The sequence below is a fragment of the Ursus arctos genome, chromosome Y (genome assembly GCF_023065955.2).
Source record: "Ursus arctos isolate Adak ecotype North America chromosome Y, UrsArc2.0, whole genome shotgun sequence".
Lineage (NCBI taxonomy): Eukaryota > Metazoa > Chordata > Mammalia > Carnivora > Ursidae > Ursus > Ursus arctos.
In genome coordinates, this window is record NC_079874.1 from 22,969,879 (window position 1) to 22,992,715 (window position 22,837).

The window sequence follows — 22,837 nt, forward strand, 5'->3', positions numbered from 1 at the left end:
ATACTGCAAAGGCAGTCCTAAGGGGGAAATACATAGCCATCCAATCCTCACTCAAAAGAATAGAAAAATCTAAAATGCAGTTTTTATATTCTCACCTCAAGAAGCTGGAACAGCAACAGAGAGACAGGCCTAATCCACGCACGAGGAAGCAGTTGACCAAAATTAAAGCTGAAATCAATCAAGCAGAAACCAGAAGTACAGTAGAGCAGATCAACAGGACTAGAAGCTGGTTCTTGGAGAGAATCAATAAAATTGACAAACCACTGGCAAGACTTATCCAAAAGAAAAGAGAAAGGACCCAGATTATTAAAATTATGAATGAAAAAGGAGAGGTCACGACGAGCACCATTGAAATTGGAAGGATTATTAGAAATTTTTATCCACAGCTATATGCCAATAAACTAAGCAATCTGGAAGAGATGGAATCCTTCCTGGAAACCTATAAACTACCAAGATTGAAACCAGAAGAAATTGATTCCTTAAACAGACCAATTAATTATGAAAAAATTGAGTCAGTGATAAACAACCTTCCAAATAACAAAACTCCAGGCCCGGACCGTTTTCCTGGGGAATTCTACCAAACATTCAAAGAAGAAATAATACCTATTCTCCTAAATCTATTTCAAAAAATAGAAAAGAAGGAAAGCTACCAAACTCATTCTATGAGGCCAATATTACCTTGATCCCCAAACCAGGCAAAGACCCCATCAAAAAGGAGAATTACAGACCGATTTCCCTAATGAATATGGACGCCAAAATCCTCAACAAGATACTTGCTAATAGAATCCAACAGTACATTAAAAGGATTATCCATCACGATCAAGTGGGATTCATACCTGGGATGCAAGCGTGGTTCAACATTCGCAAATCAATCAGTGTGATACATCATATCAACAAGAAAAGACTCAGGAACCATATGATTCTCTCAATCGATGCCGAAAAAGCATTTGACAAAATACAGCATCCTTTCCTGATTAAAACCCTTCAGAGTGTAGGAATAGAAGGTACATTTCTCAATCTCATAAAAGCCATCTATGAAAAGCCTACTGCAAATATTATTCTCAATGGGGAAAAGCTGGAAGTCTTTCCCTTAGGATCAGGAACTCGACAAGGAAGCCCACTCTCGCCACTATTATTCAACATAGTACTAGAAGTCCTTGCAACAGCAATCAGACAACAAAAAGGGATCAAAGGTATTCAAATCGGCAAAGAAGAAGTCAAAATGTCTCTCTTTGCAGATGACATGATACTCTATATGGAAAACCCAAAAGAATCCACTCCCAAACTATTAGAAGTTATAGAGCAATTCAGTAACGTGGCAGGATACAAAATAAATGCTCAGAAATCAGTTGCATTTCTATACACGAATAACGAGACTGAAGAAAGAGAAATTAGGGAATCCATCCCATTTACAATAGCACCAAAAACCATACGTTACCTTGGAATTAAATTAACCAGAGACGTAAAGGACCTATATTCTAGAAACTATAAATCACTCTTGAAAGACATTGAGGAAGACACAAAAAGATGGAAAGATATTCCATGCTCATGGATCGGAAGAATTAACATAGTTAAAATGTCCATGCTACACAGAGCAATCTACACTTTCAATGCTATCCCGATCAAAATACCGAGGACATTTTTCAAAGAACTGGAACAAACAGTCCTTAAATTTGTATGGAAACAGAAAAGGCCCCGAATCTCCAAGGAACTGTTGAACAGCAAAAACAAAGCTGGGGGCATCACAATGCCAGATTTTGAGCTGTACTACAAAGCTGTGATCACAAAGACAGCATGGTACTGGCACAAAAACAGACAGATAGATCAATGGAACAGAATAGAGAGCCCAGAAATGGACCCTCGGCTCTCTGGGCAACTAATATTTGATAAAGCAGGAAAAAACATCCGGTGGGAAAAAGACAGTCTCTTCAATAAATGGTGCTGGGAAAATTGGACAGCTACATGCAAGAGAATGAAACTTGACCACTATCTCACACCATACACAAAAATAAACTCCAAATGAATGAAAGACCTCGATGTGAGACAGGAATCCATCAAAATTCTAGAGAAGAACATAGGCAACAACCTCTATGACATCGGCCAAAGCAACCTTTTTCATGACACATCTCCAAAGGCAAAAGAAACAAAAGATAAAATGAATTTATGGGACTTCATCAAGATTAAAACTTTCTGCACAGCCAAGGAAACAGTCAGAAAAACTAAGAGGCAGCCCACGGAATGGGAGAATATATTTGCAAATGACACTACAGATAAAGGACTGGTATCCAAGGTCTTCAAAGAACTTCTCAAACTCAATACACGAGAAACAAATAAACAAATCAAAAAATGGGCAGAAGACATGAACAGACGCTTTTCCAATGAAGACATACAGGTGGCTAACAGACACATGAAAAAATGTTCAAAATCATTAGCCATCAAGGAAATTCAAATCAAAACCACACTGAGATACCACCTTACGCCAGTTAGAATGGCAAAAATAGACAAGGCAAGAAACAACAATTGTTGGAGAGGATGTGGAGAAAGGGGATCCCTCCTACATTGTTGGTGGGAATGCAAGTTGGTACAGCCACTCTGGAAAACAGTGTGGAGGTCTCTTAAAAAGTTAAAAATTGAGCTACCCTATGATCCAGCCATTGCACTACTGGGTATTTACCCCAAAGATACAGACGTAGTGAAGTGAAGGGCCATATGCACCCCAATGTTCATAGCAGCAATGTCCACAATAGCTAAATTGTGGAAGGAGCCGAGATGCCCTTCAACAGATGACTGGATTAAGAAGTTGTGGTCCATATATACAATGGAATATTACTCAGCTATCAGAATGAACGAGTTCTCAACATTTGTTACAACATGGACGGCACTGGAGGAGATAATGCTAAGTGAAATAAGTCAAGCAGAGAAAGACAACTATCATATGATTTCTCTCATCTATGGAACATAAGAACTAGGATGATTGGTAGAGGAAGAAAGGGATAAAGAAGGGGGGTAATCAGAAGGGGGAATGAAACATGAGAGACTATGGACTATGAGAAACAAACTGAGGACTTCAGAGGGGAGGGGGGTGGGGGAATGGGATAGACCGGTGATGGGTAGTAAGGAGGGCACGTATTGCATGGTGCACTGGGTGTTATACACAACTAATGAATCATCGAAAACCGGGGATGTACTGTATGGTGACTAACATAATATAATAAAAAATCATTAAAAAAAATAAAATAAAATAAAATAAAATAAAATAAAATAAAATAAAATAAAATAAAATAAAATAATAAAATAAAATAAAATAAATTTATGTGTAGGCAAAAATAAATTCAAAATGGATGGAAGACCTAAATGTGAGACATGAAACCATCAAAATTGTAGAGAAGAATACAGGCAGTAATTTCTCTGACATTGTTTATAATAATATGTTTCTGGATATCCTCCTAAATCAAGAGAAATAAAAGCATAAATAAACTCTTGGGGCTACTTCTTTTCCTCCGCTGTCTGTGAAATACCCCCTTGGTATAGCCCCCCTTCCCAATCCAACAGCTTGGTCCATTTCACAGCACACCGTCCCCATGGCCCCTGTCACGGGCAGTGTCTGCAGGTAAGCCTATTCCACTCCCGCATCGCAGAGTCTGTCGGCTTTTTGTCATCCATCTCCTCCACCCACCCCCTCCCATTTCACGTGGGGGGTGCAGGCACACATGCCCTCCTTCCAGGGCTGTGCCTGGGCTTGTGCGGCAGAACATCGGGGAGCCCCAGCAGTCCCCTGACCTTGCCCACCTACCTTCAGAGGCGGAGGCTGAAGTTTCTCGGGGCTGTAAGGATCGGCCTGGCCAGCAAATGTGTGTCCATGGAGTGGGTCGATGCCAACGCAGCAGGGCTCCGGGTGTGGGGGGCTGGTCTGGGCGCAGCTGCTGCAGCCGCTATCCACCGAGTCGGCTTGCCAACTCCTAAAGCAGACGTTGCAAAAGCCCACAGCACGTGTGTCAACGTGGTCTTCCTTCCCTTCATCTTTTCTTCCCCAACTCCCTTGTGCACCCTGCCTTCTGCTCTTTATCAGGAATTCTCCGGTGAATTTTACTAGTGTGGAGTGGAACCAATGCTAACAGCTCTCCAGGATTTCCTGTTCGTTTTGCAGTTTGTGGATCCTTCCCTTTCCTCCCCATCCCATACATAAAACATTCTGAATTTGGTAAAAACCCCTTGCTAGAGCTGTAGTGTCAACCACCAGATCCAAGTGCTGCCGGCGATCGCATACGGGCACTCTTCTCTGCAAGTCAAAGGGTCTGCTGTCCCAGGGACACACATGACAAGGCCTTTCAGTAAGAGGGTCTGTGTGTCTCTAGCTTCACAGCTTCCCGCCAGTCCCCGAACACAATACCCTGCCCCTCGGCCCTGCACTTTCCCTCCCTATGGTAAATTCAGCCATAGCTGTTCAGAAGCAGCAGGCAGCCTTGGAAATGGGACTTTGTTGTGGAAAAACATGGAAGTAAAGTAGCACGAAAGTGCCTCTAGGAGGGCTCGACAGAAATCCACTCTACTGCAGAGCAGCTTCTACTGAGTGAAGGGTTTGCCAATAGGCAACTTCAGGTACAAGGTAGACAGTGCATGACTGCCTTTAAGTAAAATGCCCAGAACAGGCCAATCCATGGGGACAAAAAGGAGATGAGCAGTGGTGAAAGCCAAGGTAAAGGAAAGCAAGCACTATTATGAGCAAGCAGTATTATGAGGGTGGGTTTTTTTTCTGATGTGAGGGAAGTGAATGAAATGAATTGTGGTGAAGGTAGCATACCTGTGTGATTCTACCCAACACCACTGATTTGTATACCTGAAATGGATGAATTCTATGTAGAGAAATCAGGCCTCCATAAAGTTGTTTAAAAACAACTTATAGGGACCTTATATTAATCATGGCAGAGCAGAGTCGCTAGTAGTCACTCCCACTCTTCCAGAGACATTGCACAAGGGTACAAAAAGGTGAAAAGCCTGCAGGGGGAGTTGGGGTCAAGGGGTCAAGGCACTGCATCCTCTGGAGGAGCATGAAACTCCCAGTGAGCATCCCAACTTTGGGGTGATACCAAATGTATCCAGCACATTGTACAGAGGTGCAGAAGAGAAAAGCCACTTGTACCGAAGTCCTCTGCCAGGGCCACGGCTGCCAAGTACTAGGCCTCAGTGGCCCGAGAAAGCACGCTTCATATTCCAGATGGGATAAAGGGGTTTCGCCCTACCTCTCGGACATGGCCTCAGCTAGGTCCTCCTTCTGCTCCATCTCGAGCATCTCGTCCTCCGTGTATTCCAGCTTTGCCCGCTCCTCGGCCAGCTCGCGCTCTACGGCCTGCAGCTGGGCTGTGGTTCTGGCCAGCAGCGTTGTCACTGCATCCTGCCATGGGTGGGGGGTGGGCAGGGGTTGGAGTAGGGGGTGTGGGGACACGACACGGACAGGGACACTCCTGAGCCGTGGCTGGCCGCTCCCAATGACTAGCAGGTCTGCATTAAAGCCATGGTCACGGACAGCCATATATACCAACACCTCCCATCTGCGTGCCTTCCCTTGAACCTGCCCCTTGGGCAGCGCTATGCTCCCACACTAAGCGTGCAGAGACGCTCGTGGGAGATGAAGCCCCCGTGACAGTGGGTGTCGGCAGCGGGACAGCGGTGGCGCTCTGCGGCACAAGAGGCAGGCACACGTACCATCTTCCCAGCAGTGGCGGTGGCGGCTTGTGCGGGGTCCCCGGTGGCACCCCCCGCTCGCTCTCTCTCCCTGTTCCTGGGCGGCCCGCAACTGCTGAACACCTGCACAACGTACCAGCGCAGCTGCATTTCGCTGGACCTGTCGTAGTCAGCCAGGTTGATTTGAGCAATGCCCTGCACGAGTGTCCCCGGAAAAAAAAAAAAAAAAAGGCAGAACAGGCACTGAGTGATTTCACCTTAACAATCAAGGGGAATCTTGTAAAACATCAAGTTGCCCTTTGATCCTAACCAGAAAGGCAGAATGTGTCATTGCTCTTCGAAGGACTGCAGTGAAATGAAAGTGGCAGCAGAGGTTCTTGAGGGAGGCTCCCGGACCCCTACCTCAGCCCCATGGAGAAGTGCCAGGAGGGGGACAGGGGTACAGAGTGGACAAGCTGCAATGAAGGGGGGGCGGTCAGGCTCAGGGTCTGCCCACTGAGGAGCTGCAGAGTCGCTCAGGTATTTCTGAAGCAAGAGAGAGCTGGCTGAACCGGGGATGTACTGTATGGTGACTAACATAATATAATAAAAAATCATTAAAAAAAAAAAAAAAAAAAAAGAGAGAGAGCTGGCTGAACTCCACCATCGAATTCTCCTGCTGAGGGGTGAGACTAAGGGGAAAAATTCCAATTTCACAAAGAAATCATCTGCCTGCTGAGTCACAGCCCCGGCCAGTGCACGGCTGGGGTACTGAACACAGGCTGCTCGTGCTCTTAGTTCAAGGAGTACCAGATAAAACAGAGATCAGCCAGTAAATGCGAATTGCAAATAAACAACGGATTTTGTTAAAGTATAAATATGTCCAAATAGTGCATGGGAGTAATATACTTATATTAAAAAAGAAATCCACAGTTTATTTGAAATTCACGTTTAACTGCCCATTCTACATTTCCCAAATCTGCCAATCCTACTCAGTTTCCTCAACTGAAAATGGGAATAAATATAGAATTTTTGCAAGTATTAGCTGACATAATATATTCGAAGTACAAGGCACCTGACAAGATAAATGGTTTTATCATCTGATTCTGTACTTCTACCTACAAAGATCACTTAATGTTATAACAATTCCTGAACAACACACCATAGGAAAAAAAGATGGAGGGGAGAAAGACAGGGAAACGAATGAAGGGACAGAAACTGAGAAAAAAGTTACAGACAGGCAGAAAGACAAAGGAGTACAGACCAAAAAAAAAGAAAGAAGAAAAAGATTGGTGAGAAAACAAAAAATGTGAAAGAAAGGCAAAAAGATAAGAACAGAGAGGGTGGGAAACAGATTAAGAGAGGCTGAACACAAAGAAAGGAAGGAGGGAATGGGAAAGAAGATCACCAGGGAAAAGGGAGAAGAAGTGATGGGAGTATGGGGATGGTGCAGGGACATACCAGCAGTTCTTCCTGCATCTGCTGATTCAGTGAACATACATATAATTGAAGTGACTTCAACGTCAACATGCTTGAATGCACGGGGATTCTGAAAATTTCATTAAATACCAGGAGAGACTGGAATTCCAGAGCCTTCGAGCAGTAAGTGTTCGGGGTGCCAGAGTCAATCGACGGCAAATAGACTCGGATGTGTCTGAAACCAGAAAGAGGGAAGAAAAATCAGAGAGGTGACACTTACTGACAGATTCGTGCGATGAAAAGCATGAACCACACACGTATACACATGTATGTTTCCCTATTCGGATGCCCACGGGCAGAATTTTAAAGTCTTTTCGAAAAGGTTCTTTGCTCAACTAAGAGTAAACCCAAAGAATTTACGTGACCCTGGAGATTACTGGGAAAAACACAAAGAGAAAGGCTTACAAGTCAGTCGTTAAGACTTTGGAAGGAGTCAGAGGTCCTGCTTTCACCAGCTTTTTGGGAAGCCACCTGTACTGATCTCTCCATGGCCTCTTGGCTCCCTCTTCAAGCTGTGCCTGTCTCCAAGACAGTTCACACCAGCCTGGACTTCCTGCCCTGTCCACCCTCAGCATGGAACAAACGAGAAGCTCAAACACTGGCTGCAAAGTACACCATCAGGGTGAGCAAAATCCCAGGGCGAGCTCTCAGCCACTTACAACAGGGTTGCTCCCAAGGCCTTTAGAAGACAAGTGTAAAGACTCGTGGAAGGAAAGGGCACCCCTGGGCTTGAACGGACCATGACCAGTATGCTCCACAGCCTGTTAAGTGGGACCCGCCTGGCAGCCATCTGGGGCCACAGAGCTCACAGAGGTCGCGCCCTCCAACGGCAGCTACGCGTTTTTCCTTCTCCTTTGCTCAGACAAGGGCCCCTGGTCCCGGCCAGAAGCCTTTCCATTCACTTTGCAGGAGCACAGAGCTGGGCGCCACTACATCACTCACTCTTCTCAGAATTTCTAAGCCTTTCTATTCAGACATTGCCTGGTATTTCATTAGGAATAAGCTTTGGAACTCAGGTTCCCGAACGGCCTTTTCCCGCCCCAAAGTGCCGAGCAGAACAGGGGAGCTGCCAGCGCCGGCGGGGGTGTCCCCGGGGCCCCGCAGCACAGTGCTGCCGACAAGCCAGCTTACACTTTGCAGTCTTCCTTCGTGAGCAGCCCCGCAAAATTCTTTAGTTGGAGCACGTTCACAAGAAGACACTCGCTGGCACTGTCGAGCCTGGGAAATGGAACAGAAGCTCGTAGGCTGCCACCCGCCACCCTGGGACCCTCCCGCTGACTGGCCCCGGGCAGCGGCCTTCAGCAGCGGGTGGCCTGTGCAGCCACCGACGCAGGCCGCTCCGGGCATGACGGCTGGCCGCTTCCCAGGGCGTCCATGCCCCCTGCTGACGGTCCCGGGACCCCCCGTTCCAGAACGTGACAGCAGCCGTGACCCCCAGTGTTGGAGGACGGCGGTGGAGCCGCTCTCCCCCATCCCTCCTTCCCGCCACCTCTGTCCCCCAACATGAGCCACTGAAACGGACTGCAGGCGTCCAGGCCGCGAGCACCAACCAGACGGCGGAGGTCCCTGCGTCCCTCCCGGCCTGGAAGTGTGGGTCACTGGGTGGGCCTCGATCTACAGGCCCTCTATAGGAGCGACAGGGTAGGAGTGTCCTGTACTCACACAAATCCAACGTGGATCTGGGGCCCTTCACTACCACAAGCGTCTCCGTGTGCAGACTCTTCAGCATCTTCACTCCTGAACAAAACAGAAATCACCGGGGTTACTCCCCAGGGAACCATCACTGGTTTGCCAGAAGCTCTCGTGCTGGGGCGCTTCTTACCGAGAAGGGCTTTCTTAAGTTGTGACTTCACTAAATTCTTTATGTAACTGAAAGGACACAGGAGGCCCACGACATACCTCCGTGGGTACCTGCCTACAAAGTGCTGTTGTTTTTGAGAAAATAACTTGGGATATCTTTCAATACCACATGTGCCATTCAGGGCAAACTTCCAAACTAACTCTTAAGCCATTTGCTGTAAGTGAAATGTCTGACAGACACCTGAAAGGAACAATGACATCAAACATATCAAATCAAAATAAAGCCCAGAATCCCAAAGGTGTTTTGTTGTCACAAAGTGATTCCTCTAGCCTAGGAAAGAGGGAAAGGAGGGAGAACATTCATTTCTAATGAATGCTTTCGAGAAAGGCAGGTCTCTCTTGTACAATGGCTCTCCTGTTCTAGCTCTCAGAGGCTTAGGCCTTCCACGGACCAGAGCCAGAGAGGAGGAAGTCATCCTCGAACCACGGAAGGAGGGCCAACCTCCAGAAGGCACACAGAAGCCAGAAGAGTTTTCTTTGCGGGTTGCTAAGGCCCAGCCTACCAAAGTTGAGAGAAGCCCGGAAGAGATTCTAGCCTCGGAGACACACGCAGTTTCAATATGCACAAGTCCCAGTATGCATACATTTTGTGCTTAACAGTAACACTGTGGGAAGTCTGCTGAGGGAGAAGATCAGCTTCTAACCTTTTGGTTGGAGGGTCAAATACCCCACTATCACTTGCTAGCGAATAATCCGACAGGCATGCAGACACTTGGCGCGCTCTCCTCTCCAACCTCTTGGCGCTGTCTTCTCGAAGAGTCACTGCTATAAACAAGAGACATACCTGCGGTCAGGAGGTGACAGCATGGGAGGCCAGGGACTGTGATGCCAAGAAATGAACACTCTAAGTTAGGGCACATGAGAGTTACTAAGTGCTCCAAAGACATGCATTACAGATACATATATCATATATTCATACGTATTTAAATATGTTCCACTCTTTTTTTTTTTTTTTTTTTTTTCAGTTACAAGAGTGTGTAAGCAGGAACGGAGGAAAGGGAGAGAGAAAATCTTAAGCAGGCTCCATGCTGAGTGCAAAGCCTGATGTAGGGCTCAACGTCATAACCCACAGATCATGGCCTGAACTGAAATCAATAGTTGGAGACTAACTGTCTGAGCTACCCAGGCATCCTGGTGCAGTAAATTTTTTTAGCTATTGAAAACTGAAGTAGACTTCTGGCTGTTTCTTTAAAAGCTGTAAGCTGTTTGGAAAAACATTTGGTATGTTAAAGTTCTTTTCAACTCCTTAATGAGCATACAGAACATAAGATGATAGTGGGAATCCCCTTCCCACTCTCAGAAGTCCTATCTGAAATCCCAGAAAGAAATGTTACCCCAAATTACAATAGCAATTGCACTGGATGCATCACAAAGGAAGTGTTTATGGGACTCACACACTTTGGCCTCTAACTGCAATATTTTTCCCCAGTAGTTCTGAGGTCAAAATTGCTTTTTCATGGTTAGAATGTTACTTATAAAACAGTTTATTTTTTAAGTTTCATATCTACTATATGAAGATGCAAAGATAAGCACTGAAACTTTTCCTTTCAGTAATTCACCTATTGTTTCTACTCCTTTACTCACGTTTTGGTTTAATTTAACGAAAATTTAAAAAAATAACAAATGAAGGAAAACAATCTTCCTATAATAAACATGAAGATGTACATACATTTCATAGAGGCATGCTTAACGAGAAAACAGAAGATATGAATATCACTGGTAGTATGATAGTTCTTATCAAAAACACCCGTCTCTCTTCTATCTTTGTGTTTTTTATTACATTAGCTCTATAAATTGCAAATGTAGATGAGTCCGCAACCCTTAAGCAAGAGAAATGGCTAAGTCTACCAATGACCATTCCTCTTTTCAATCAATTTATTATTCAGCCAATTAAACCCAAACCTGTTAAACAGCACACAACACTTTGGAGCTGTATGGCCTCTCGTCTGAGGGTCTCAACTGCAGGCAAAAGTTGACCTTTCAAAGGTCTGCAATGCCAACCCTAGGGTACTACCAACCCCTTCGCAGTCTGGGACAGAAGTCAGCCTCATTCTGCGGTGGCCGGAGACACCAACTCCCAATGTCTAGATAAGACTCCTGAAGCTCTACTCATCAGCCCTGCAACAGAAAGGGACCCCAAATTCCAGGCTCTGAATTACAAACAGAACTCCTCAGTTTGCTGCATTGACCCCCAGCAAACAAAACTGCTCACAATCTTCATTCCCAGCCCACCCGGATACTCACAGCATGGCTCCTGCATTACTTTATATATGGCCTTATGTTACTTTAAGGAAACAGCACAATGAAACAAAGTTAACACCAAGTAACTGACAAAATAGGTAGTATCCTCAAGAGAGAAAATCACAGGGCAGATCCCAGCAAACCATTTTCAGCCTTCAAAACAATAAGACTGATCATGGGAAACAATGTTGATGAAGTAAGAAATGTCCCAAATATTCATTTTGCAAGATATCTGACCTTTCTAATCATCAAAGACAGAAAGAAACTGAGACATCAAGAACAGCAACACTGCCTGACATAAAGGAAGAAAATACAATGAGAACCACATTATGGGCAAATATGCCAGCTGGCATATTAAAATACCAAAAGCCAGTAAGTTCCGGGGGGAAAAACAGAGGAATAAATGCATCAAGCTTTTATAAAAATCTTAACCAACCTTAGTCATAAAAATTAATGTGAAATAATAATAATGGTAACTACTAAGCTACATTAAAGTACAATTATAAGATATGCCTTTCTTGGCCACACCCCTCCCATCCTAAATACACTGGTTCATTGCACAAAGATATGCCTACAGCCTGACTAACAAGGTGAAGAATTCCAAGGTCACTTACAGTGAACACTTCTGTCCAGCCTCATAAGGAAAAAGATACACAAACACAAAGCACAAAGTGAGAAACTGCAGAATTTAAATATAGTATGAATGTGATAAAAATGTTAAGAGATTAACAAAAACCAAGTTTTTATGGATTTAGATTAGCAAATTGCAATGGGAAATGAAACTAGAAAAGGATTTCAAAATCATCACATTATTTGGCTTTTAAAATCACAGGAAGTTAAAACCTTAGTAAAAATGTAAAATATGTTAAAGCTTACAGTCTATTACTCCACTCCTCTAGCCACCCTTCAGCCCCCTCAGATTCATTTAAAACACAATGGAAGAAATTATTCATAGAGTTTAGGCAATTTCAAATTTTACCTTACTAAAATTGGATCTTGCTTGAGTTCAAACTTAGATTGTACTGCTCCTAGACCAACTTAAAGTTGGAGAAATCTACATGACTTTGGGCATCATAAATGAGGGGTAGCATAACACAAAGTGTACTAACATCCTTGGAAAATTTACGAACCTACAGTGACTCTGGGGTCAAGCTTCCCACAGCCCTCCACAGAAGTGGGAAGTAGGAAGTCACCTTGTGTGCATACCTGAAGCTGGTTAATCACCACTTCTCTGTGAGCACCCTCCACAATTCATTCACTGAATTAATTATTCTGAGTTTATAAGGGTTTAAGTTAAAGGACATCATCATGCAAGTTTCCACCAATAGGGGGCAGTGTCTTAGCACAGGCCAGTAAGTCCCTTTTACCAAGTTTGAACAATTACAAAATTGGCCAGCAAATGGGAAGGAAACATAAAGGAATCAGGATTAGAAATTAAGACAGCTCACCACTTCCCATCCTCTCTTTCCCTGGCCCAAAGAGGCCCTAAGGCTTTTGCTGATTTTCTGTACAATCAGATAGAAACTCCTGTATATCAACCTTTGGAGGAAAGCTGGGAAGGGGGACAAAAAAGAATAAGAAAAAAAAATAAGCTTAGACAATGAATGAAAATGGAAAAGTCAATGTTTCCCTTAAAACAAACAAACAACAAAAAAAGACACAAAGTGAATGAAATTTTCGTGAACACATGAATTACAGAAACACTGTAACTGTGGATATTGGAGTTATGTTTGAGGGAAATCTGGGAACATGGAGAGATAACAAAATAATGGAGACGCTAAATAACCAAGGGACCACTTCTGAACATAACTGGCATATGATTAAATACATAAATTTAACAGGGACTGGTATGGTAGATGTAAGTCATGAATAGAATGGTGGTGAATTTAAGGGAGTATAAAGATCAACCATGGTGAAGAGCAATGAAGCAAGGATGTGGTCAAAGACACAGAGTTGGTAGTTAATTGCGCAGGGATTTGAAGATCACCAGACAAAGTGATTGACAGAAATGACTAATGTTTACTGTCACATTGTTTTGAAATCACACGGGATTTTCCATTTGATAGAATTAAGTCCTTGAAAATCCAAGAAGAAAGGATAAAGATACGAAATCAAAGCAACAAAGGAAGTAGAAATTTCTGGTGGGCTACAGTGTGCATGTGCTGGTCTTTTGTGGAAGATTTGTGCTTTTTACCTTTTTTTTTTTTTTTTTTTTTTTTTTTTTAACAAATAAGCACACCCTGGAAAAGTACTTTGAGTGAAAGACTACTCTGCCCATTTTAATTATCTTTTCACAGCAGGCACTAAGCACAGTTGCAGATGTAGAAACATCCACTGTAATACTGTGCAAACCAAATTAGGTTTGGACATTCCTACTTGTATCAATAGTCTTAAAGTGTACCATTGCACACGATTTCTTCCTGGAACCAGAAACCCTTCTTTCCCCAGCACTGAGAAAACCAGCAACACTCCTCAATACTTACTTGCAACCGTGGCAGCGGCGGGCACTTGGGGTCCTCGCTCGCGAGGTCCTTCCCCATCCCCGGGGAGCCCGTGCGGCTGAAGGGAGGCCGTGCCCTGCAAGTCCTCATCCCCCAGAGCAGAGGCCTGAGCCCGCAGTCTGTCGAGGGTGCCCACGCCGGGCACCTCGAAACTGTCCCCCAGTTGGGCCAAGGGCGAGTCACGCGAGGCCGGGAGGAAGGGCGTGTCCAAGGGCGAACTCGGGGGAGACAGAGAGGACAGGGATGAGCGGGAGGACAGGGATGCCAAGGACTGCGGCGTGTCCAGGGAGCGCTTCTGCTTGTGGAAGCCCGAGGGGACCGGGAGATCTAAGAAGGGGGCGTCTCGTCCCAGGGAGTCGAAGGGAAGGAGATCGAAGCGCAGAAGCCGGCCACACTCGGCATCGGGTTTCTCGTACTGTGGGAGGCCGTAGATGTCGGTGAAGCTGACGGAGCTCAAGGACCCGCGGCTGGAGGCGAGTGAGCCCCGGCTGGAGGCCAGGGACCCACGACTGCTCCCTGAAGACACAGTCAGGGTGCTGGTGGACAGGCTGAAACGAGAGATACTTCTATTGTAATAATATTGTATGGTGACAGATGGTGACATTTATCACAGTGAATCCTGAATAATGCACAGAATTATCAAATCATGTTTGTCACCTGAAATTAATATAACATTGAGTCAACTATACTAAAAATAAGTAAAATAAAATAATAAAATATCTGCCAAGTAGAAAAAAAAGTAGGAAAAAAAAAAAAACCAAAAAAAAAAAAAAAAAACGAAAGAAAAGTAGCCTAACTGTGCTTGAGCCCTAGTGCTCTCCATTAATATTAATATTAACATATTTTTTTCTATTTTACGGACATCCAATAAGTAAGCTTAGAGACCAGGAATTGACTTACTTAACATGAACAATTTTTTTCATAATCTTTAAGAACACCTTTGTTGACTTCTGGGTGAAAATCTTTTAATTCTCTGATGAATACACAGTATAAAAAATACACATAAAAATGTTATCATTTGTTATTTTCCTTCATCATTTCCTTTGACATTTCTCCATTCTCTTGAAAGAGAGGCAATAAAGGGTTTTTCTTAATTTGTTTCAAATCGTGAAACTGTTTCTCATGATAACCTGATGCGACTCTTATTTTCCTCTAGTTAATTCTATAATCATCATTTAGCATTAATATTACCTATAAAATATCTAATATAATTCATTAATACTATTGTTAGAGTACAAGATGATACATTATGCACTAAACTTCAGTAAAGATCCTAATAATTTGGTCATAAAAGAAAACTACAAGGAATTTGTTGAATCTACAACAATCTAGAGCATATTCTTTGTTTTGTTTTTAGTAAACTCTACCCCCAAAGTGGGGCTTGAGCCCAAGACCCCAAGATCAAGAGTTACATGCAAGTAATTTCTCTTCACAATGAGGAAATTTGGGTTTAAAAACATTCAGTGAATGCCTACAGCCATTTTGCTAAGTATTTGGAGACAACAAACTTTCCTGCATCTTGTCAGGGCACAGTGATTTCAATGAAGTAACTTACCTATGAAAGACACATAGACTTCTTTGCATTTACATTAGGCAGTCATTCCTTTAAGTATGAACTGCACCTAAGAGTTTCTTGTAACCAAATATAATATAGCAAAGGTGATGGAATGTCACTTCACAAATTAGGTTCCCAAAATACTGGCTTCCCTCTGAGATATTCTGTGGCACTATTATTTCCTTTTGCTGCCACTTTTGAGGACATTGCTCAGACCATACAGTCCTACAAGATGACAAGTGGAGAATAACAACCCTGTGAGTTCATTTAGAAATGGATTTTCTAAGCTCGTCTCACTTCTCTGACAAAGCAATGACAAGATAATGAATGAATGTTTCTTGTTTTAAGCAGGTAAACTCTGGGGTATTTTGTTATATCACATAAGTAATACAACTTTCCACTATTTTTTTAATGTTTAAGAATATACCTATTATAGAAAAAACTAAGTTCAAACATAATGTGATTAGTCTTCATCACTAGTATTCAGAGCCCCAATTTCATTATACTTAGCAGTTTTTGATCAACTGCATTTTTTTAAGAAAATAGCTAATTTATTAATAAATCCATCAAACCGTATTGTGCTTTAGAGAAATATTAACATTCCAGGCTGGTACCAAAATATATTGATTGCCAATAAAATGCTGAATGCCATCCCTTTCCTATTTCAAAATTAAAAGATGAAAAATGTTTGTTACTCAGCAACTTGTAATAAAACTGAAAAAACTGAAGACATTACTGAATTGGGAAAAACAGAAGCCAACCTTTCCTTGCTGTTGCCTAATTCCACACAAAACCATTTATCTCTACTGTTGGAAAAAAAAAAACACTAAATTTTACTAATTCCTTAAATTACTTTGACTTTAGGGTCTGTGACCCCAAAAATAACATGTTTAGCACATAGCACATTTTCAATTACAGCAATGATTAAAATGAAGAACTCTAGAATATTACTGCCTAAGTTGAATTCCTGACTCAAACATGTACTAGCTAATGACATTTGGCCATTATTTGACCTCTGGAGATCCTATTTTCTCACTGGTCCCTAGAATAATAACAGTTCCTATCTCCTGGCATTAAGAGTATATTCTGAAAAAATATATATATAAGCTCTTAATATGCCTCAGAATACAGTATTTGAAAACGTAGCCTTTAATGGTGCATCCAAACCCTACTTACATTTAAAATATTCATATCATTTTTAAAATAAAAAATAAGAATGTACCTGTGCATAGATTTAGATGCATGTTATACTTCTTTAGCTGTTACCTAATTATAAAAATCTTTAGAGAAATGTGACTTCACATTTGTTATTGTAAAGCGAAATTCAGTTCATATTCCTTTAATCATACCTTAACAGTTTGTTCTAAAAATATAATGTATCCACTTTGACATTTTGTGTTCATACTACTTCAGTTCCCAAGTTATGGTACAATAAAATCTAAACTAAAGGGAATTACGAATTTCATGGACTTGTCTTTATAACAGTGAAATTAAATATACCTTTCTCTTTGAAAGTAATCTACCTTTTTAACTGAGACTGGAGATAGGATGTTAAGCGGGAAGCCTCTTCCAGCTGTATAAGCAGACAATTTTTTTTTTCCCGAAGTAGAATCCTGTAGGTAAGAAAACAGTCCATTGGTGGATTTCAAAGGTAGTGAGTATATTTTTCCATAACAAGAAATTCAAGTATAAATTCCCCAAAAGTGATTGAAGTTTGAATGACTATCAATCCTAAAACAATGTACAGGTCATAAACTCAGAGATAACAGAGACTGTTTATGTCGTGTTTCAGACTATATCCCTATAATCCTGAACAGTGATATCTGATCCACTATATAAGTTAGTTGGGTGGTGAATGGCTGGATAGAGGATGGATGAGTGCAGATGGATGAGTGGTAAGTAGATGAAGACAGAATGGACAGACAGAGGTGGACAGAGATGTGGATGGGAACCTAGAAGGTGAGTCCAAATGGAGAACATATATAAATCTACTGAACTTCCTTGGAACAAATCTTATTTTCTTGTCCTTGTTTCTTGTCTAGGCAAAAATAAATGCAGTGCTAATACCGAAAGTCAACAGAATTTTAAAAACTGCAATCAAATAAAACAAAATAGCAACTACACCTGTCCCCTGGGGCGTGAATTTGGAGGTAATTTTTTTCTTCTACTTTTTTCCACTTTATGATTCTCTAAAATGACATATTTCCTCCACTGTGGAAAATGCATCGCCTAGAGTCCAGCACATATAGGCATTCAAGAAATAATTGCTGGATGGCATAGAATGAATGAATGCTCTTGCCTTTACAATAAAACACTCAAAATTCAAAATGATGGTATTTTGAATATGGCCAGTGGTAAGAATCCTTAAAACAGTAGCTTTCTGTATCCCCAGTGAGAGGAAACCAGAAGAAGATGGACTCTGGCAGAAGCCAGAGTTTCAAAAAATTTTGGCTATTACTGCTATGCAAAGTAATAGACAACCAATGTAGAATATGGAAGACATAACCACTGCGAGGTACTTTAAAGCTTAAACAATATACATAAATTCTATCATTTCTTTGTTTCTCTTAGATGCAAACAGAATTTCAAAATGTTTCCATGCAGAACTCCTTTTGTCTTTAATGAAACACAGTACTCTGTTACAAAAATTAGTCAGGGAGGAACCACCTTTTTTACTTTTAGCTAGTAAAACACCTCTTTAACAAGATACAGTACATGACGAATTTTAAATTTGAATAGCATATATTACAACAGTGGTTTTCCAAGTGTGACCAAGGACCACACTTGGATCCCGGAGACCATTACAGGCACACACCAAGGCTCAATATCTCACCAACATATCTGTATGGAGCCAGATTTTGTTCGTATATTAATCAAAATGATATATCATTAACAACCCGTAAGTCAGACATTAAACATAAAACTGTAAAACAATACCACTCTTCTTAATATGCTTTTTAGAAGGAGAGGAGTTAAGATGGCAGAGGAGCGGGGGTCCCCTTTTTCAGCCGGTCCCCTGAGTCGAGCTGGATAGGTACCAGACCATCCTAAACACCCACAGAATCAGCCTGAGACGCAGGAAGATACATCTGGATCTCTACAAATGAACATCTCCAGCACTGAGTATTGAGGTACGAAGCGGGAAGCCATGAAGCTGCACTCAGATATCGGAACATAAATGGAAGGGGGAGGGAGCTGCTGTGTTCGGGTGCCAGGAAGCGGTAGCCACCTGCACTGGGGAATGGGAGGACTGGAGGACCTGAACCAGGGAGAGAGCAGACTGAGACTGTGACCCAGGGAACGTGCGCAACCAGTCTAAAAACCAGAGCTCTGGAGTGCGCACGAACCACACTGAAACGGAGCTCCGGAGCTCGCGGGGGTGGATGGCAGCTGGGGGTGTTAGAAACACAAAGGACAGAGAGGCGCCGGCCCTGGAAGTGAGGGCTGGGGTGCGAGCTGTGGGGCACATATCCTGGGACGCTGTAGGGTTTAGCAGCACCAACAGAAACAGAGTTAAAAAGGCCAGAAGAGCTCAGGGGAGAGCGAACTGCGATATCTCTGCTCTGAGACAGAGGCTGGGATTCAGCCACTGCTGCTCTGACTCTCAGAAGAGCCACAGAAAACTGCCAGGGAAAGCCGCCAGAAAACAAAAGCCTGGAAATACCAGCTCACAGTGTTCCCATCCCCATCCCCCCTCTCAGGGGACAGGAGACTCTACCCAAACAGGGTTGCCTGAGTATTGGTGTGGCAGGCCCCTCCCCCAGAAGGCAGGTTGAAAAATCAAGAAGCCCACATCCCTACAGTCCCTATAAAACACGAGCACACTGCATGAGTCCTGGTCAATAATTTGGGCTCTGGACAACCCCGCAACCTCTCCTCATCAGAATGATGAGGAGAAATCCCCCTAGCAAAGAAAAGACAATGAGTCTGTGGCATCTGCCACAAAACTAATGGATATGGATATAATCAAATATTCAGAAATGGACTTCAGAGTAACAATGGTCAAGTAGATGTGTAGACTTGAAAAAAATATTAAGGAAAATGATAACGAGAAAATAACATCTCTAAGGGGAAAAATGAGAGCGAATCTGGCAGAAATGAAAAATGCTATGAATCAAATGCAGTCAAAACTAGATGCTCTGACGGCCAGGGTGAATGAGGCAGAAGAACGAATTAATGAATTGGAGGATGTGTTAGTAGAAGAGAAAGCTAAAATAGGAACTTGGCTCAAAAAAATCCAATCTCGAGAATGTACATTACGGGAGATTACAGACTCAATGAAACGTTCCAATGTCAGAATCATCGGCATCCCCGAGGGGGTTGAGAAAAAGGGAGGTCTAGAAGAGATATTTGAACAAATTGTAGCTGAAAACTTCCCTAATCTAGCAAAGGAAACAAGCATTCGTGTCCAAGAGGCAGAGAGGACCTCCCCCAAGCTCAACCACGACAAACCTAGGCCACCTCACATCTTAGTGCAAAGCGCAAATATCAGATCCAAGGATACAGTGTTGAAAGCAGCCAGGGCAAAGAAATTTCTCACGTACCAAGGCAAAGGTATCAGAATTACGTCACACCTGTCTACACAGACCTGAAATGAGAGAAAGGGTTGGGGGGCATTTTAAAAGCTCTTTCAGAGAAAAACATGCAGCCAAGAATCCTTTATCCAGCAAGGCTGCCATTCAGAATGGATGGAGAAATAAAGACCTTCCAGAATTGCCAGTCATTGACCAATTTCATAACCACAAAACCAGCCCTACAGGAGATATTAAGGGGGGTTCTATAAAAGTAAAAAGGACCCAAGAGTGATACAGAACAGAAAGTCACAATGTATAGAAACAAAGACTTTACTGGCAACATGGCATCATTAAAATTCTATCTCTGAATAATCAGTCTCAATGTAAATGGCTTAAATGCTCCCATAAAACAAAACAGGGTTGCAGATTGGATAAAAAGATATGACCCATCCATTTGCTGTCTACAAGAGACTCATTTTGAACCTAAAGATACATTCAGACTGAAAGTAAAGGGATGGAATACCATCTTTTATGCCAATGGACCTCAAAAGAAACCTGGGGTAGCATTTCTCATATCAGATAGATTGGATTTTAAACTAAAGACTATAGTTAGACACAGAAGGGCACTATATTATTCTTCAAGGATGTATCCAACAAGTGGATATGACAATTATAAATATATATGCCCCCAACAGGGAAGCAGGAAGATACACAAGCCAACTCTTAACCACATAAACAGACATATAGATAAAAATACACTAAATAGTAGGGGACATCAACAGTCCACTATCAGCAATAGACAGATCACCTAAGCAGAAAATGAACAAAGAAACAAGAGCTTTGAATGCCGTACTAGACGAGTTGGACCTCATAGATACATATAGCACACTACACCCCAGGACAAAAGAATACTCATTCTATTCTAATGCCCATGGAACACTCTCAAGAATAGACCATGTTCTGAGTCACAAAACAGGTCTCAACTGATACCAAAAGACTGTACTTATTCCCTGCATACTCTCAGACCACAACGCTCTGAAATTGGAACTCAACCACAAGGAAAAATTTGGAAGGAACTCAAACACTTGGAGACTAAGAACCATTCTGCTCAAGAATGATTGGATAAACCAGGAAATCAAAAATCAATTTAAACAATTTATGGAGACCAACGAGAATGAAAACACAATGGTCCAAAACCTATGGGACACTGCAAAGGCAGTCCTAAGGGGAAAATACATAGCCATCCAAGCCTCACTCAAAAGAATAGAAATATCTAAAATGCAGTTTTTATATTCTCACCTCAAGAAGCTGGTGCTGAAACAGAAGAACAGGCCTAATCCATGCATGAGAAAGCAGTTTATCAAAATTAGAGCAGAGATCAACGAATTAGAAACAAGGAGCACAGTAGAGCAGATCAACAGATCTAGAAGCTGGTTATTTCAAAGAATAAATAAAATAGATAAACCGCTGGCAAGACTTATCCAAAAGAATAGAGAAAGGACCCAAATTAATAAAATTATGAATGAAAAGGGAGAGGTCACAACCAACATCATTGAAATAGGAAGGAATATTAGAAACATTTATCAACATCTTTATGCCAATAAATTAAGCAACCTGGGAGAGATGGAGGCCTTCCTGGAAACCTATAAACTACCAATTCTGAAACAGGAAGAAATTGATTTTTTAAATAGACCAATTAATGATGAAGATACTGAAACAGTGATTAAAATCCTTCCAAAAAACAAAACTCCAGGGCCAGTTGGATTCCCTGGGGAATTCTACCAAACATTCAAAGAAGAAATAATACTATTCTCCTAAAGCTATTTCAAAAAATAGAAACAGAAGGAAAACTACAAAACTCATTCTATGAGGCCAATATTACCTTGATCCCCAAACCAGGAAAAGACCCCACCAAAAAGGAGAATTTCAGACTGCTATCCCTCAAGAATATGGATGCCAAAATTCTCAACAAGATCCTAGCTAATAGAATCCAACAGTACATTAAAAGGATTGTCCTTCATAACCAAGTGGGATTCATCCCTGGGATGCAAGCGTGGTTCAACATTCGCAAATCGATCAGTGTGATAGATTATATCAACAAGAAAAAAGCCAAGAATCATATGATTCTCTCAATAGATGCAGAAAAAGCATTTGACAAAATACAGCATCCTTTCCTGATTAAAACCCTTCAGAGTGTAGGGATAGAGAGTACATTCCTCAATCTCATAAAAGCCATCTATGAAAAGCCTACAGCAAATATCATTCTCAATGGGGAAAAGCTGGAAGTCTTTCCCTTAAGATCAGGAACACGACAAGGATGCCCACTCTCGCCACTATTATTCAACATAGTACTAGAAGTCCTTGCAACAGCAATCAGACAACAAAAAGGGATAAAAGGTATCCTAATCGGCAAAGAAGAAGTCAAAATGTCTCTCTTCGCAGATGCCATGATACTCTATATGGAAAACCCAAAAGAATCCACTCCCAAACTATTAGAAGTTACAGAGCAATTCAGTAATGTGGTGGGATACAAAACCAATGCTCAGAAATCAGTTGCATTTCTATACACGAACAATGAGACTGAAGAAAAAGAAATTAGGGAATCCACCCCATTTACAATAGCACCAAAAACCATACGTTACCTTGGAATTAATTTAACCAGAGACGTAAAGGACCTATATTCTAGAAACTATAAATCACTCTTGAAAGACATTGAGGAAGACACCAAAAGATGGAAAGATATTCCATGCTCATGGATCGGAAGAATTAACATAGTTAAAATGTCCATGCTACCCAGAGCAATCTACACTTTCAATGCTATCCCGATCAAAATACCAATAACATTTTTCAAAGATCTGGTACAAATAGTCCTTAAATTGTATGGAACCAGAAAAGGCCCCGAATAGCCAAGGAACTGCTGAAAAGGAAAAACAAAGCTGGGGGCATCACAATGCCGGATTTCGAGCTGTACTACAAAGCTGTGATCACAAAGACAGCGTGGTACTGGCACAAAAGCAGACACATAG

At 42.2% G+C, this 22,837-nt stretch overlaps 1 protein-coding gene across 9 annotated transcripts in view; it reads right to left on the reverse strand.

Annotated features, from left to right (window-relative positions):
• The window catches only part of LOC113249831 (protein WWC3-like), a 250,805-nt gene that overhangs the window by 36,721 nt on the left and 191,247 nt on the right, over nucleotides 1-22,837 (reverse strand). For 8 of the 9 annotated variants that reach the window (XM_057315432.1, XM_048213624.2, XM_048213623.2 and 5 more), the window contains 9 exons: nucleotides 16,821-16,910; nucleotides 13,725-14,290; nucleotides 9,645-9,765; nucleotides 8,803-8,877; nucleotides 8,272-8,358; nucleotides 7,123-7,315; nucleotides 5,704-5,877; nucleotides 5,241-5,392; nucleotides 3,794-3,959 (listed from right to left, as the gene is read on the reverse strand). In XM_057315432.1, coding sequence (XP_057171415.1) covers nucleotides 3,794-3,959; nucleotides 5,241-5,392; nucleotides 5,704-5,877; nucleotides 7,123-7,315; nucleotides 8,272-8,358; nucleotides 8,803-8,877; nucleotides 9,645-9,765; nucleotides 13,725-14,290; nucleotides 16,821-16,910 — 1,624 coding nt within the window. Of the gene's footprint in view, nucleotides 1-3,330; nucleotides 3,960-5,240; nucleotides 5,393-5,703; nucleotides 5,878-7,122; nucleotides 7,316-8,271; nucleotides 8,359-8,802; nucleotides 8,878-9,644; nucleotides 9,766-13,724; nucleotides 14,291-16,820; nucleotides 16,911-22,837 lie in introns of those variants that run through there. The other variant, XM_057315439.1, reaches the window with a different exon arrangement.